The sequence below is a fragment of the Neofelis nebulosa genome, chromosome 4 (genome assembly GCF_028018385.1).
Source record: "Neofelis nebulosa isolate mNeoNeb1 chromosome 4, mNeoNeb1.pri, whole genome shotgun sequence".
Classification (NCBI taxonomy): Eukaryota; Metazoa; Chordata; class Mammalia; order Carnivora; family Felidae; genus Neofelis; species Neofelis nebulosa.
The window spans coordinates 167,294,011-167,310,031 of record NC_080785.1 but is presented as its reverse complement, the minus strand read 5'-3'; the positions used below and the strand labels follow the sequence as shown (position 1 = coordinate 167,310,031).

Here is a 16,021-nt window from a genome sequence, read left to right as displayed (position 1 = left end):
CGTGGGGCGGGGATTTCTCTCTCTCTCCCTCTCCCTCTGCCCCTCCCTGGCTCGTACACTCACTCCCGCTCTCAAAATAAATAAACAAACATGAAAAAAAAAATTTTTAAGAGAAGAACTAAACACAGCAGAGCAGGCGGCCGGCAGCTACCCAAGGTCACAGTGCTCCCAGCCGAGGAGAACTGGCGTCTGGGGGTCTCTGCCCTCTGCGCCCACCCCCTGCTCCTCATACGCCTGCCTCGCCTGGTTCCACGCCTGGGTGAGTTTTTACCTCTTCGGTAGCTGGCCCTTTCCAATCAGCAGACGCGGGGAAGACCCCCGTCCTCCAGGGGTGCTACAAACCCCGAGCAGGGAGGGGACGTGGGGAAGGGGTGGACGGGGGCATGGCGGGGGGGGGGGGGGGGGGGGGGCGGGGAGTATGTGAACTAAACGCAGCAGAAGGTCAAGGGGGGGGATCCAAGCACTGTCCGCTGCTTTCAACTTTTCAGTACGGTTGAAAATTTTGCTTTTTAACGTCTGTTTATTTTGAGAGAGGTGGGGAGGGGCGGAGGGAGGGAGGGAGGGAGCGAGGGGGAATCCCAAGCAGGCTCCACTCTGTCAGCGCAGAGCCTGACGTGGGGCCCCAACGAAACCAAAGGTCTGACCCTCCACATGCTGAGCCCCCCCCCCACCCAGGCGCCCCTCAGTTGACAATTTTCTGAATGCGGGTCAAAGGTCAACCTGGCCCTGTGCTGCCGGGTGTTTTCAGGCTTTGGAGAAGCTCGCGTTTGGGGGGGATCGGCCCCAGGAGTGGGCGTGGTCACACAGGTGACACTACGGAGGCTGCGGTTTCACAGGCACTCGCTCAACACACCTTTGCGGCCGGCACGGTCCCACCTCGGGGCCTTAGCCCGCGGCCTTGAAGGCTCCCTCCCTGCACCTTCACGCTGCCGGCACTCAGATGGTCTCGGCCTCCCCTGACGCCCCACCTAGAGCAGTCCCTTCCCACCCCACCCCTGCCCACCCTCTACCACGCCCCCGGCTCACTGATTTCGGGCCACACGTCACTGAAGGGACCTGTTCCTTCCCAGTAGACCAGAGGCCACAGCGGGCTTGCCAGTGCTGCGTCCAGTCCCGGCACGTGGGAAGCTCATCCCGGCTCTCACCCCGACAGCCGACAGCCAGGGGGACAAAAGTCCCCATCGCGCCAGGAACCATCGGGGCCTCAGCAGGGGCAGGACTCAGGCAAAGGCTGAAACTTCAAACTAGGGGGCAAGTCTCAAACGAAGGCTTCGGGACTAAGAAAGCCCCTTTCTGCCTCGCGGATAGTTTTTTCCTCTCACGATTTTGCATTTACCACCCCGAACCACCCGGAAGGGTGCATGGTGGCAGGTAAGGAATTACCGATTGTCCTGATTCCCAGCTTCCCGAAGAGCATTCTGTCCACCACTCGCTCGCTCGCTCGCGCGTTCCAAACTCTGGGAGTGTTCCTTAGTGACAAAAGATCCGAGGCGCCCAGAAAAGACACCAACGCACCGGGCGCCTGGGCGGCTCAGCCTCGGCCGAGGGTCCCGCTCTCGGTTCCGGCGCAGGTCATGATCTCCCGGTTCGTGGGATCAAATCCCGGGTAGGGCTCTGTGCTGACAGCGCACAGCCTGCACGGGATCCTCTCTCCCCTCTCTCTGCCGCCCCCCTGCTGCTCTCTCTTTATTTTTCATGTGTAAAAATGAACATTAAAAAATAACAAAATATTTCCTGATAAAAATAGCTTAACCACACTCTCCTGTCTACTTCTTTTGCTTGCAACGCCCCAGCGCTGGGCTGGCGCCCCAAAAGCCGCACCCCCCACCCCCTAACACTCCCGGGAGACGACCCACTTTACAGCCGGGGAGACTGAGGCCCAGAGGTCTCAGAGGCAAGTTCAAGGTAGCTCAGCGGCAGGGGCTCCCGAGTCTCTGCAGACGCGCTCTGGCCGCAAGGGCTGGCGGTCGGGTCTGCTCAAGGCAGCCCAAGCCGGCCCGCCCTCGCGGCAACCAGAAGCTTCCTCCCCTTGGGTGGCTTTCCCTGACCCCGCGCGCAGAGCGGCTGCTCCTGAAGCCGAACGCTGCTCCCACGCACCCGGCCCGGTGTCCCGCAGCCGTCCGGTCACCTGTGTGAGCCCCACCGCCACGCCGGCCCCTGGGCCCAAGGGCAGAGCCCCCGCCCGGCCCGGAAGCAGAGCTCCACACGACAACGCCCGCTTGCTGCCAGCTCCCGCTCTGCCCTAGGCGCGGGCGCTCCCGGCCAGGGGCTCTCTCCACCAGCACCAGCTTCTGTCTGGTCCCCGGCCCTCGGGGGACACTGCCCGAGGTCGCCCACACCATCAGAGGCGCAGAGGGCGACAGCTCGTCTTCCACGGATTCGGACACTGGGGCCCCGGGCTCGCCATCCCCAGACCCGGCGCCCCCACAGTCGCCTGCCCGCGCCCACTGCCCAGCCTGTGGGCTGCTGTCTGGTCCTCCACCGTTCGGGCTCCTTCAGGCCCTGGGCCCTGGGCCACCTCCCACCTCCCCTCTGCTCCGCGACCGCCCTCCCCTCCCCTCCCCTCCCCGGAGCCTGTCCCGGGGCCTAGTGGTTGTGGGTGTGGCCTCTCCTGGCAGCCTCTCCCTCGGAAACCCACGGAAACCCACGGAAACCCACGCCACAGCGCCGCCTTCAGGGGTCTCCTGGCTCCTCCCAGAGCCCCGCAGGGCAGGCCACTTCTCCCTGTGTCCCTCCGTGACTCCCCCCCCCCCCCACCAGCTCCCAGGCACGGGGCATCAGCTGAGAAACCCTGGAGGGCTGCATGGAGGAGGCTGAGAGCAAGCACCGGCTGGAGCCCCGGGGGAAGAGAGAGGGGAATGTGGCTCTCACAGGTTCCCTGAGCTGGACATCTGCTGCAGGGCGGAAGGCCCGGCAAGGCCACGGGCCCATGGGGCTTCCCCGCTGGCCTATCCTATGCCTCTCGTCTCTCTTCTTCAGAGGGGGAAACTGAGGCTCAAGGAAGTGGTGTTAGGATGTTTTGTGTTGAGGCAGAAGCCTAACTCACACAGTGTGTGGAGAGGGATTATTTGTTAACACAACTCAGGGGCCAGTCAACTGTGCCCTGCAGACCAGACCCGCCTACCGTCTGCTTTGTAAGTAAAGTTTTATTGGCACAAAGCCACACCCACTCATTTACAAATCTCTGCCGTGGCTTTTGTGCTCCCGCGGCAGAATCGACCCCTTACGAGAGAGACCACCCGGCCCTTCGCGGGAGGAGCCTGCCGAGCCCCGACATAACTGAAGATGACCTTCAAGTCTGGCGGCACCTGGGGGCCCTGAGGACTCGGTCTCCCCACCGGCCAGTGCTGCTGCCCTCCCTGCGGGCCCCCACCCACCCCCAAGTAGGCGCCTGACTGTCCTGCAGGTCACCTGCCGAGGCCTGGGTCCCCACCCCGGAGCCAGCGGCACCCTGCCGAGGTGTGGGGGATCGGGGCTCCTCGAGGGGACACCGGGAGACCGATGCTGGACCCTCAACCACAGACCTCCACTCGGGAAGGGCCAGCCGATGGGCGAGATCCGCAGACGGAAGGGCAGGAGCACAGCCGCGGAGAGAGCCTCCCCCCACCTCCCCCCACCCACCAGCAGGTGCCCAGTGAAGGATCACGCGCTGTCTCAGGACCAACGTGTGAGGTTTCTTGGCCCAGTTTTCTTCCCAGATATATTTTTACTCCCCGGAAGCCAGGGCTGGGCTGCAGATTCTGCACTTGAATTCTAAAATACCAAGAGCCACTGAGGCAGCCCAGGGCTGCTCGGCCAGAGGCCCCCTTGGCCTCTAGGCTAGAGGCCTCTTGCTCCCGTCACTCGTGGCAGGTGCCCACCGACCAGGAGACAGGCGGACGGTGGGAAGCCAGGCCGGGCACTCTCGCGAATGCCAGTAATTCCCTCCCCGGTGGGGGCCAGCCTCCCCGACAGGGCAGGTCTGGGCGTCCAGAATCCCAGGGGGCCGGAGGCCGAGCCAGGTGGGCACCAGGCCCCCGACGCCCGGCCGGGCTCCGGGATTGCCACGGGACCTCCCGCACCTCGAGGGTCACTCTGCGTGAGGCCCGTGAGGGCCACGACTGCCCCATTCTACGGGTGACAGAGGGAGGCTCTGAAGCCACGCGAGCTGCCCGCTGGGCGGCCTGCCTTCAGGATGGCCCCCGGCCGGCCTGGTCCCCGGGTAGCCACAGCTTCTGCCGTGGCCGGTGGGCGTGACCGGCGGGGTACGGCCGGAGTGCGGGCCCGCGACCCCTGACCAGGTCAGACGCAGCCGCCTTCGCTCGCTCTCGGGCCGCTCGGCCGGGGAGAAGCGGCCGCCGAGCGGTGAGGACACACAAGTGGCCCTGGGAACGGAGGCCGTCTGCCGGCAGCCACCTGCGACAACAGCTTGAGACCGGCTCCTCCAGCCCCGTTCGAGCCCTCGGATGGGGCAGGAGGCTCGACTGCGACCTCGTCAGGGACGCTGTGCCAGAACCGCCCCGCCCAGCCACCCTCGGACTCCTGACCCACAGACACCGGGAGGTAGTAAGTGTGCGCTGTTGTTTAAAGCCGCCACATTTCGGGGTCTGTGTTCACAGCAACAGCTGTGACACACTGGGGGTTCCCACGTGGCCCCTGAGAGTACAGAGAAGGACAGCGGGTGGGGGGCGTCTAGACGGATGGCCTCCCTGCCCTCCCCTCCCCCTTGCCTCCCCTCACTCCCTGCACTCCTGCCACGCGACCTCCTTGCCTTTCCTCACATGCACCAGGCACAGTCCTGCCCCAGGGCCCTTGCACTCGCTTCTCTCCCTAGGATACTCTTCCCCATTTCACCGTTCAGGCCTGGATCGTCTCCTCCTCAGCGAGACCTTCCTGCACACCTGGCTGAAGCCGGCTCCCTGACCCGTTCTCCACCTCCATCATAACTCCTACCCCTGGTCACTTTAAACCTCCTATTTAACCTGTGGGCCCTCCAGTGACTGCTCCCTTCGAGGCCAGGAGCCCCGTGAGGGCAGCACCCGCTACGGCCCAGGGAGGCACGTGCCCACACTTCGCAGTGCCTCCAGCACCGGGACCCGCTCCCTTCTCCCCGGTGGTGACCGCGGGAGTCACGACAAGGTCCGGGGCCAGGGCACTAGGGGCTTGGCTCAGGAGGCAAGTGTTGGAGGAGGAGCCACGGGGCACGGCCTGCTCAGTGTCTCTAACCACTGAGCCACCGACTCCAACACTCCAGTGGCCCCAGCGACCGGCTAGAAAGCAGCAGGCACGTGGGCACAGCAACAAAGAGCTGAGGCCCGCTGGGTCTGAACCACCCCCCCGATGCACCCAACAGCCCGGTGAGGTGGGTGCCAGGGCCCCGAGAAGCCAGGCCAGCTGCCTGAGGTTCCCCGGGAAAAAGTGGGCACAGATGCCCGTGATTCCGGGTGGCCGGGCTCCAGCCCGAGCCACAGGCACACGGGGGGAAGGGGACGGGAAGAGCCAGCCATGCTCGAGGGGGCAGGGCCTCCCAGGACGAAGGAAGAGCGGGTACAAAGGCCCTGGGGCAGGGATGTGCCTGCAGAGTTGGGGAATCAGCACAGAGGCCCAAGTGGCTGGAACAGAGTAAGGAGAGGAGAGTGCAGAGATGTGACGGACCTTGCTGCTCCTGTCACCCTGGGGACCCACACGTGGTTGGTGAACCTTAGGGTCCGTCTCCAGGCCTTCCCAGCCTGGCGGCTTCCTGGAGGCAAGCCTGGGATCCATCTTGGCCCCTGCTATGACTGGAGGCCAGGCCAGGGCTGGAGGCTGATCTGGGGGCTTGAACGAATACCCACGCCACCCCCGCTGCTCCTGTCACCGGGGCAAAGGCCTCGCCCACCTGGTTCTGGCCTCTGCCTGGGCTCCTTCTGGGCTCCACCAGCTATGGGCTTGCCTCTGAGCCCAGCATACAGTGAGCGCTCAATAACGAGCTGGGTGACTAGCGCGTGTATAATGGGGTATCGAACAGCGTGTGAGAGAACACACTGGCTCTGAGTTACACCGTCAGGAAGTAAGAGCCAAACCAAGCTTAATGCATTAAAATGGAAAATGCGGGAAAGTGCGGGGGGTGCCTGGGTGGGTCGGGTGAAGCATCATCTGACTTTGGCTCAGGTCGTGGTCTCCTGGTTTGTGAGTTTGAGCCCCACATCGGGGTCACTGCTGTCAGCACAGAGCCCGGAGCCTCTTTCGGATCCTCTGTCCCCCTCTCTGCCCCTCCCCCACTCGCACACGCGCGCGCTCTCTCTCCCTCTCAAAAATAAACAAACGTTTAAAAAAACGTAAAATGCAGAACAGAGTTGGAAGATTCACGTTTCCCCATTTCAAAACGGGCTGCAAAGCCTCGGTAATCAAGGCAATGTGGTCCGGGCGCAGATAGACGGGGACGCCCGTCTGGACGCCCCGGAATGGCCCAGGATACATCGGTGGGAATCCAGAACTAAACATGCACATTCCCGGCCGGCGGCTCTGGGACAACTGGGTTTCCACACACGAGGAGGGACGTCGGGCCCTACCTCACACCGTATGCACTCGGAACACGAGACGCAGCAGAAATCTAAGCCCACAGAGCGGATGGAACCAGAAAGCTCTGGGAAGAAAAGTAAATCATCGCGTTGAGTCAGGCCGTGGTTTCTTGGACGTGACCGCTTTAGTCCAAGCCACCAAAGGAAACATGAGCTGGACTTCCTCAAAATGAAAACGTCTGCTCTGCAGGGCGCCCGGCCAGCTCAAGTCAGCGCAGTGTGCGACTCCGGATCTCGGGGTTGTGAGCTTGAGCCCCGTGTGGGGCACAGAGATCACTAAAAAAATAAACTTAAAAATAACGTTTGCACTTCAAAGGCCACCACCAAGAAAGCGGGGAGGCAACCGACAGAATGGGAGAAGGTATCTGCCAATCACAGGTCTGATGAGGGAATTGTATCTAGCATATATAAAGAGCACTTACAATTCAACAATAAAACGAACCCAAACGAAAAATGAGCAAAGGATCTCAACACGCACTTCTCCGCAGGAGGACGTACAGATGGCCAGCAAGCCCAGGAACACGTGCTCCGCGTCACTGATCATCAGGAAACACAAATCAAAACCCCAGCAAGACACCACTTCACGCCCACGAGGACGGCTAGAATCAAGCAGACACACGGTGACAAGTAACGTCCAGGACATGGAGAAGTCAGAACCCTCACACACAGCTGGTGGGACTGGAGAGTGAGGCTGTCATCCATACGTTATGGACACTTCCCGTAACCAAAAGTGGGAACAACCCAGATGTCCATCAACAGATGATCGCCATCCATTTCACGGAACGTCACTCGGCCCCGAACGGGAGCGAGTCGCCGACACGCGCTGCCCCACGGACGGACCCTGAACACAGGACCCAGCGAGGGAAACCAAGGGTGAGGGCATCCTAAGGCGGAGAGAGCACATGCCAAGGCCCTGTGGGAACAGGACAGGATGCTCTGGGGGAACAGAAAGCCAGGGTCTGGGGTGGCTGGAGGGGAAGGTGCGCCTGGGGGAGCTGAGAATGGAGCCGGGGGTGGGAACGGTCTCGGGGGGGGGGGGGGGGGGGGGCAGAGCCCGGACCACCGGCCGACCCCTCCTCCCCCAGGCTGACACCCACTCCCACGCGTTCTGCCCCCTCCTGCATCCCCACCCGATCTCGATCTCACTGCACAAAGCGAATGTTCCCGGAGTGGTAAACAGGAAGCCTTGCAAAGGATGGGGGGAGGGTGGCCATGAATCCAGAACTCGGCAGGCCTTAGGCCGGCGGACGGCTTTCCAAAGCTCCGGCTTTCAAAAGAAAGAGAAAGAAGGTTCCAGAACTTTCACCACTCTTGCCAGAAACGCGGCTGCGCACACGGCCATGCCAGGCACAGGCCTCCCACCAAAGTCCAGGCCGGAGGCCTGAGGGGACCAGGTGGGCTTCCCGAGGGAGCCGAGAGCGGGGGCGAGGCTCACTCACAGCTGCTCAGGCAGAAGGTTCCGGTGCTGGGGTTGGGCCCGGGAGACCAGCCGCTCCCAGGTCTCCAAGTGTGACCCCGGATCCTAGTGAGGGATCAAAGATCGCCATCCAGGACAACTCTGGACGCACTGGCACAGCGTGGATCCTGACTGTGGACTCTGCTCGGATGTCACACTTCCTGAACTTGATCTCTGCACTTAGCGGAGGGGGAGTCTGTCCGCAGGGTACAGAGCTGCTCACCATTCCGATTGCGCATCTGCAGACCCACCCCCCGGCTGCCGCAGCCCCCGATCGGTACTCGGGAGCCCTTCCCGGTCACCTGGAGACGCACGCGGGGCACCGAAAACTGTCCCCTCCCGTGCACGCGTCCAGCCGGGCATAGTCTGCTCCCTCTCTCCCCTCTTGTGCTGTAGACGGGGGCCCTTTCTGTGGGCTACCGAGAGGCGGGTTTTACGTTTTTGTGCCGTTTGCTGGTGGTTTTCACCGTTCACAGCGGCCCCCAGGCTCAGAGCTGCGGTGGTCGGGTGTTCCTGAGCCCAGAGGACGGTGACGCGCCTTAGAAAGTGCGTTAGACACGCTCCCGTCCGGCAGGAGTTGGCGCTGCTCGTCACGAGGTCGCTGCTAACGACGCACCGGTATGTATCTGACAAGGGTCTTTACGCAGAAGCACACACAGCACGAGGTTGCACACGGACGTGATCTGGTGATGAAAACGTCGGGACCAGAGGCTCGCGGGGACCTGCGTGTTTCCCAGGAGCCGCACCTCAGTATTCCCAAACTCCACAGAACTGTGAATAATGAGAACCCACCTCTGTACTTAAGGACGAAGGGGCTTCCAACTGACTCTCAAAGGACCCGCAAAATCGCACACAGGCGCTAACACCCATTCAGAGAGATGTGTCGGCAGCGAATCTCAGCTGAGAGCCTCGGGGTGTTGCCACAGTATCTTGCAACTTTTCTGCAGGCTTGAACGTTTTCAAAATACGACGTTAAAAAAAAAAAAAATTAAAGGGACGTGCGAATGCAGAAAACCACCTGGAATGACTGACGGTTGGTTACCTCCTCCTAGAAACAGAGAGGGCAAGACAGAAGTCCTCCCTGTCTCCTGACCACAGGGCAGGCTGCTGCTTTTTGAAGGAAACGTGTTATTACTCGTAGTTACAGGCTCGCCTGCTGCAAGAAGACAGGCAGATGAGCGGGACAGAATAGAAAGTCCAGAAATAGACCAGCCGCATGCAGGAATCTGGGATGTAATAAAGGGGGCATCTCAAATCGGTGAGGCAAGCAGATTTTCCAGAAACCGTTGGGGCAACCCCGAGCCCCCTGGAAAACCGTGGAACGATGAAATCCTCATACACCTTACGCGGGGGCACATCCCAAATACAGCAGGACTTTAAATGCTCAGAAAAAGGTGAAACTACCTTAGTACTAGAAGAATTAGAACCTCAGGACGGAGAACACGTTTCCATCCGTGACATCAAACTGAGAAACCGTCAAGGAGAGATGGATAAACTTGACCACATAAATACCAAGATACCCGCCCGATATCAACTATCATCATAAGAGAAAATGGGGGAGGACTACTTACGCCTGTGTCACGCATTAAAAAAAAAAAAACAGCAAAAAACTTTCACGATATATAAAGAGCTCCCACAAATCAATAAGAAAAAGACTGGTAGCCCAATCGAATACGGGAAAGACACAGCTCCGTGGTTCCCATAAAACAGAGAGAGTTCCAAGATGTGCGTTCTTCAACGTGGGAAAAGGGGTGAGCGATGAAAAGCGGTCTGGCCCAAGCGCACCCCCAGAGCGTCCTTCATACACAAATGCCCAAACGGCACCCCACTCCTTAAACCTTCAGCGGCAACCCCACGCATCCAGAACAAAGGCCAAGAGACGTGTGCGTGGCACACGTACGAGACAGAAAGCAGTTGTGACAAAACACCGGGGGTTCCTTTTTCCAACCGAAGTCACAGGCTAGGTCCCCAAAATGCCTTCACTCAGTCTGGCTCAAGCACTCAGGGCGCCCTGGGCTGGACCCCGAGCCCTCCAGCGTGGCTCAGTGGGGCAGCAGGTGCAGGGCCCTGTGGCTAATCCACCAGGCCAGTAATCCCCACGGTGGGCAGTCCGCGGCTCCAGGCCCTGCTGGCCAGCTGGCGGCAGCAGGCAATCCCCAGGGGGGTCTCAACCTGCCCGGTCACGAGTGGTGACACGTGTCAGTCGCAGCGGCAGGCAGCGCGAGCAGGAAGGCCTGGGAGCCCGAGACCCCCCTGGAGCCTGGGCCTCCCCGGCGATAAATGCCGATGTCGCGTCGCTGTCTGTCGTTCAACGAGCACCACCCCGGGGGCCTCGGGCCTCTCCCGACGCCTGTCCCCAGTGCCCTCATCTTGAGAGGAGCTGGGCTGGGGGGGCAGGGACTTCACTTGCTCAGAGGCACAGCTGTCTGCGGCCAAGGCAGCGTGAGACCCAGCCCAAGACCCCGGCTTCCCCGCCCAGGGTCCGTGGGACTCCACCTGCCTTGCCTGCCCCACCCCCATCAGTACGACCCTGCCAGAACCTGCTCCTTCTCAGGCCTTCCCCACCGCCCCCCCACCCCCCCACCCCCCCGCACCAGCTCCAGGGCACAGACGAATCCCTTCTGGCTTCTTCGGCTCCCTCACCCCCCTCACCCCCCATGGCCTCCACCCAGGCTCCCAGCACAACTCGGCACCACTCATCTGGCACCTGTCCCGGGAGGCTCCTTCCCGACCAACTAGCCAGAGTGCTGCGCCAGGGCCCCCCAACGGCCCCACGTGACTGGCCTGGCCCATTTCGGCCCCCCCCACGACAAGAACTTTGTTTCCGTGGCTCAAATGAGTCAAGCTCATTCCTACCTCAGGGCCTTTGCACAGGCCAGTCCCTCTGCCCGCTAACCCCTCTCCCGTGGCTGCTTTTCTCACTTAGGCCACTCCTCCCCGCCCACCCCGGCCGCAACTTGCCCCACGCCGGACACCGGTTTCTTTCCCCTCCGCGGGCTCACCACGGACCCGCACGCACTCATTCAGGGCATGGCAGCATTTTCCACAAGGCGCAAGACCGCGGGCATTTCTGACCCTGCGGGCCAGAAGGTCTGTAGCACAAAAGCCGTCACAGACAGCGTGTGAGTGGGCGGGCACGGCTGCGTGCGAAGAAAACCCGCCCGGCCAAAACCGGTGCTGGGTGGGACTCGGCCCAGAAGGCAGTCTGCTGACGACGGGTCCTCTCGGTTCGCTTGCCCGCCGTCATCCTGACCCCCGCCGATCTGAGAGCCCGCGACAGCAGGGAGGGAGCCCCCGGCTCACTGCACCTAGAGCCCGCAGCAGGTGCTTGGCCGATGTTTAATAAGCATCGTTCAAGGGCTAAGGAGTAAGTAAGCGACCGCCCGCGCTGGGTTCTGCGCGGGAGGGGCATGCAGCACGGGGGCCTCTGCCACCCACGCATCCATCTGAGGAGGGAAAGTCCCCGCGCCCACATGGACTTGCCCACGCGCCTGGTGCCCTTCTAAGGGCTTCTAAGGGAGTCAATCCGCTTGATTCGGCCCTAGGAGAAAGGGACAGTCATCGCACCCGTCTCACAGATGGAGACGCGGAGGCCGAGTGTCCCTGGCTGGTAAAGGATGCAGCTGGGATGTGAACCAAGGGGTCTGGCTCCCAGGCCTCTTTCCACGGAGGGGACCAGACCGTCAGAGGTGAAAGCGTCACATCGCCAGGAAGCGTCCAGGGCAGAATTCCAACTGGGAGATTCCAGCCGACTCGCCACAAGGGGATAAGGGACCACTCACCCACAACCACAGAGGAGGCCTCTGGCGACAATGCCCCAGCCCAGCCCTGTGGGCCCTGTGTGCCGTCGTCTCTCTCTCCTTCAGGCCTCCCTCCGTCAGGGGAGGCTTCACTGAGGAGACATTTGAGCAAAACCTTGAAAAAACTAAGGAAGCAAACGACACAGATATAAAGGACAAACGGCACAACGTGTGCAAAGGCCCTGGGGCAGGGGCAGGACCAGGCCTAGGAGGAACAGCAAGGACCAGGCCCAGGTGGCTGGAGCAGAGTGGGCAAGGGGAAGACGAGGGGAGGGGAGGGAGGGGATGGGGCAGGTCGTGCAGGGCCTTGGGGGCCTCAGGGAGGACTTGGGCTTTTACCCCTAGGGAGGTGGGAGCCCTAAAGGGCTGTGGGCAGAGGCGAGCAGGACCTAAGTCAGTTTTTAACAGGAGCCTTCTGGAATGAGCTGTAGGGTGCATGGGAAGAGACGAGGGACGAAGCCAGTGACGGATGATGGGGCCAGACCAGGACTGGCAGAGAAGGAAGAAGTAGGCAGATTCTGGGTCCATTTTGAGGACAAAACCAGCATAATCTGCCACCAGATTAGATGTGGGAGGGGGCTGGCGAGGGGGGGGGTGCTGGGAACGAAGCCAACTGTTCTGTGCTCTCACGCAAGCAGGAAGGATAGGAGGGAAGTGGCTCGGAACAGCAGACCGCAGCACGGGCCAAGAGCCCACAGGCAGATCACGGGCCCCGTGAATGCATCCAAACCCCCAAAACCAGCGGAGAACCCCATCGGGCCCTTTCTGGACCAGGCCTTGGGAGCAAGGAGCGGGGCATGTACAGTAACCGGATTCTAACCCCGAGATGCCATTTCCCCTCCATCAGATTGGCCCACATCACCGAGGCTGCTAACATTCAGAGCTGGCAACGCTGGCCACAGTCTCTCTCCGCCCCTGCCAGACCTTTCTGGAAAGCCAACAGGCTTCAGATAATAATTCTCAATCTGCTCGCCATGACCCAGCCATTCCAGAACAGGGACTTCAACCGCCAGGAGGTAGTCAGAGGGCCACAGTCAGGGGCCACGTTCAAAGACGTTCCCCACGGCACTGCTTCTCACAGCAGAAGGTGGACGCCAGGGGCAGCCAGAATGGCCCTCAGCAGCAGGCGGGCGGGCGGACTCGTTAAGGGCTGGTGCCTAAAACGGGCTGTCCCTGCCGGTCACCGGGCACTCTCGACGTGCCGACGCATGCTAACTCCGGTAAGGCTCACAGCCAGCCCCAAGTAGGTGTAGGTATCACCCCGTTTTACAGACGGGGACACCGGGGCCCAGAGAAGTCAAGGCACTCGTTATTCAAGGCCACACCGCAATCGGGTGGAGGCCGGGCAGTATGTCTGGGGCGCGCGCCCCCTGAACCACGCACGGGATCCCTCCTTCCGAAGGAAATAAAAGTTGATACCCACATGGGGGGAAACCCACGGTACCGCGGATAAACAGCAAACCACGTTACGGAACAGCAGGTGTGGTGCAGTGGTTTCTCGTCCAGGGCGACTGTGTCTCCAGGGGACACGGGAGCCGTGTGTGGACGCTTAGGGTCGTCACAACCCGCGAGATCCCGGCACTGAATGGGCGGGGCCGGGGATCCTGCGCAACACCCCACGGCGCCCAGGACGGGGCCTCCAAAACAGAATTCTCCGGCCCAAACGTCAATAGGGCCGAGGCGACGACCCCTGGTGTGGTATGGAACCATCTTGGCACAAAGACGCTTGGGGACTTCTCTAATCCCTGAGCAGGAGGGAACCTGTGGAGACTTAACTGCCCAAACTTAGGACTCACATCAGGAGAAACGGGCCCGGAAGGGAAGGAGCAGCTTGTAATTTTAAAGCGAGGGAAGTAAACGATTTGCTGGGGGAGTCAGATTTCTGCGCATTTTGGTGACAGGCAGTCACGGCTGACCCCTTATCTTCCTGGCCCCCACGCTCAGACCCAGCCACCGCTGGGGCCTGGGGCTTTATCTGCCCCCCAGTGGCTCACGGAGCCCCTGATAAAATAAACGTCTGCTATGCGGCTTTCTTGTGGTCACTGAGTCTTGGGCTGTTTTGTCTCTGACCAGCGCAGGCCAGAGGGCTGATAGCGGAGGTCAGGGGTTTGATAACGGAGCGCGCTGGGTCCCCGAACCGCGTCTAGGGCTAACCAGGCCAGGGCACCAGTCCCCGCCCAGACCAAGGGCGAGGCAACAGGATGGTCGGATGAAGCGGGTCTTCCACCAAGGGCTTCCAGAACCAGGGGGACGCTCACTGGCCCTGGCGCTCTCTCTCCAGACTCCCCCCACCCCCCGCCGCACACAGCAGACCCCGCCTGCCAAGGAAGCTTCAGGAGGCCTGGGGGAGAAGGAAGACGGGTGCCCATGTGGGTGTCTGCAGGGCCTCTGCTGGTGAGGGCTGCCTGAGGAGGATCCTGCGGATCCGGAAACTTCTGTCTGGAGGCTTGAGAATGCCACCCAGAGGGAGCCTTGCAGGAGCGGGGGCCATTCCTCTGGGCAGCAGTTAGGGAACAGCAGGTGGGGGGAGCCCATGGGCCGCACCAGGCCACCGGGCTCCCCCCACCTGCTGTTCTGAAGACGGAGGGAGGAGGCAGGGGCCCTACACACCAGGAGCCGCCCCCCAGCGTCCAGGTAGAAGGCTGGGGCGGGGGCTATTTCTCCCCCCCCCCCCCACTTGCCTGCAGAGCCGCAGCACTGAAGGCATTTTGAGAAGCCACGTCCTTAGCCCCCTCCTGTGATAAGGAGGTAAACTGAGGCCCAGAAAGGCAATGAATGGCCACTGCACCGGAGACCGGGGCTGGTGACTCCCACGAAGAGAAATGAGATAGTCAGCAGGCCCAGATGGCCTCGAAGACCCCCCACGTCCACGCGGGCAGCGCCTGCCCTTCACCACCGATAAGCCGTGCCCATAGGGGTGACTGCCAGTGGAAGGAAGGGGCGATCCCCCAAGCGGATGCCAGCAAGGTGCCCCCCCCCCCCAACAGTGTGTCCAGGAAGGGGGAGGGGGCACATCTGGGACAGTGTCACCTCCCTGCCATGCCCACCTAGGAGACCTGGCCCCTCACCGTCACGGAGGTACTCCACCATCCCACACGCCGACAGGCCTGGGTGGGATGCCGTCCCCAGGCGCCCCCCGGCAGGGGGCGGCGCACCCACCCACAGCGTGGTCTCACCGCCCCCCCCTCCAGACGGGAGGACCCGTCTTCCCCGCGCGCCTCCGGAGGGGGCTGCTGCCCCCACGGCCTCCCAGAACGGGGCCCCGCACCCACCCCCGCGGTCCCCCCACCCCCACCCCCCGGCATCCCGGGGAAGGGCGGCGCCGCCCCGAGCCCCCCAGGCGGGGCGCTCCATCCTCCCCCGGGCCCCGCGTCCCATCCCCCCCCCCCCGCGAGCGCCCCCGAGTGGAACGTTCCGGCTTCGCCGCCGCGGGTCCCGCCGCCCCTCCGGCGCTCGGGCGGGTCCACTGGGCCCCGGCGGGGGGAGGCCAGGCGGGTCCACTCGGGGAGCGAGGAAGGACGGAGGTCCGGGACCGTTACCTGCCGCCGCCCCGCTCTCCGAGGCCCAGGACGCCTCCGAGGTCACGGCCCCCGCCTCGGCGCTCTCCGCCTCGTCCGGCACCTCCAGCTCCATGGCCGCGCGCGCGGACCGGCCGGCGGCTGCACCCGAGCTGCGGCCGCCGCCGCCGAACAACAACCGCCGCCGGCCGGAGGGCGGAGGGAGGGGGCCGGGCCCAGGGAGCGGGGGGCGGGCCCGGAGGCGGGGCCGGCGTGCGCCGTGACGCAGCGCGCGCGCCGCCAATCGGGGCTCGGGGGTGGGCCCGCGTGCGTCTCCGCGCCTCGAGCGCCCCCAAGCGCCCGGGGGGTGGAAGGGCAGCGGCTTGCCCTCGGCTTAATCCTATTGCCCTAATCCTCTCGCAGGGAATAAACACGAGTCATGTCCACGGTTAATCAAGTATCCACCGTCATATTGCAGGTGACACTGACTTATGGCATACGCTTTGTCCTAAGTAGGAATTCTAATGGCATAATAAGTGAGTTTGATTTGTGTTACATGCACAGTGTATAAATGATGCGGTATTGGGGCGCCTGGGTGGCGCAGTCGGTTGAGCGTCCGACTTCAGCCAGGTCACGATCTCGCGGTCCGTGAGTTCGAGCCCCGCGTCAGGCTCTGGGCTGATGGCTCGGAGCCTGGAGCCTGTTTCGGATTCTGTGTCTCCCTCTCTC

The 16,021-nt window shown here is 62.5% G+C and overlaps 1 protein-coding gene and 2 long non-coding RNA genes across 9 annotated transcripts in view; all 3 read right to left on the bottom strand.

Annotated features, from left to right (window-relative positions):
• The window catches only part of PIP5K1C (phosphatidylinositol-4-phosphate 5-kinase type 1 gamma), a 49,541-nt gene extending 34,015 nt beyond the window's left edge, over positions 1–15,526 (bottom strand). For 2 of the 6 annotated variants that reach the window (XM_058728960.1, XM_058728965.1), the window contains exon 1: positions 15,335–15,525. In XM_058728960.1, coding sequence (XP_058584943.1) covers positions 15,335–15,428 — 94 coding nt within the window. In that variant the 5' untranslated portion in view covers positions 15,429–15,525. Of the gene's footprint in view, positions 1–15,334 lie in introns of all 6 variants that reach the window. The other 4 variants (XM_058728963.1, XM_058728962.1, XM_058728961.1 and 1 more) reach the window with 3 other exon arrangements.
• Positions 6,310–7,535, bottom strand: LOC131511149 (uncharacterized). Its single transcript, XR_009261355.1, has 2 exons — positions 7,018–7,535; positions 6,310–6,604 (listed from the first exon to the last, which is right to left on the bottom strand). It is a non-coding gene; the product is annotated as an uncharacterized LOC131511149 (long non-coding RNA).
• On the bottom strand, positions 7,622–10,504 carry LOC131511145 (uncharacterized). 2 transcript variants are annotated; one of them, XR_009261350.1, is made up of 3 exons: positions 8,788–10,504; positions 7,979–8,678; positions 7,622–7,806 (listed from the first exon to the last, which is right to left on the bottom strand). It is a non-coding gene; the product is annotated as an uncharacterized LOC131511145 (long non-coding RNA). The 2 variants fall into 2 exon arrangements; XR_009261351.1 differs by having other exon boundaries at positions 7,622–8,136; positions 8,298–8,678.
• Positions 15,527–16,021: the final 495 nt, after the last annotated feature.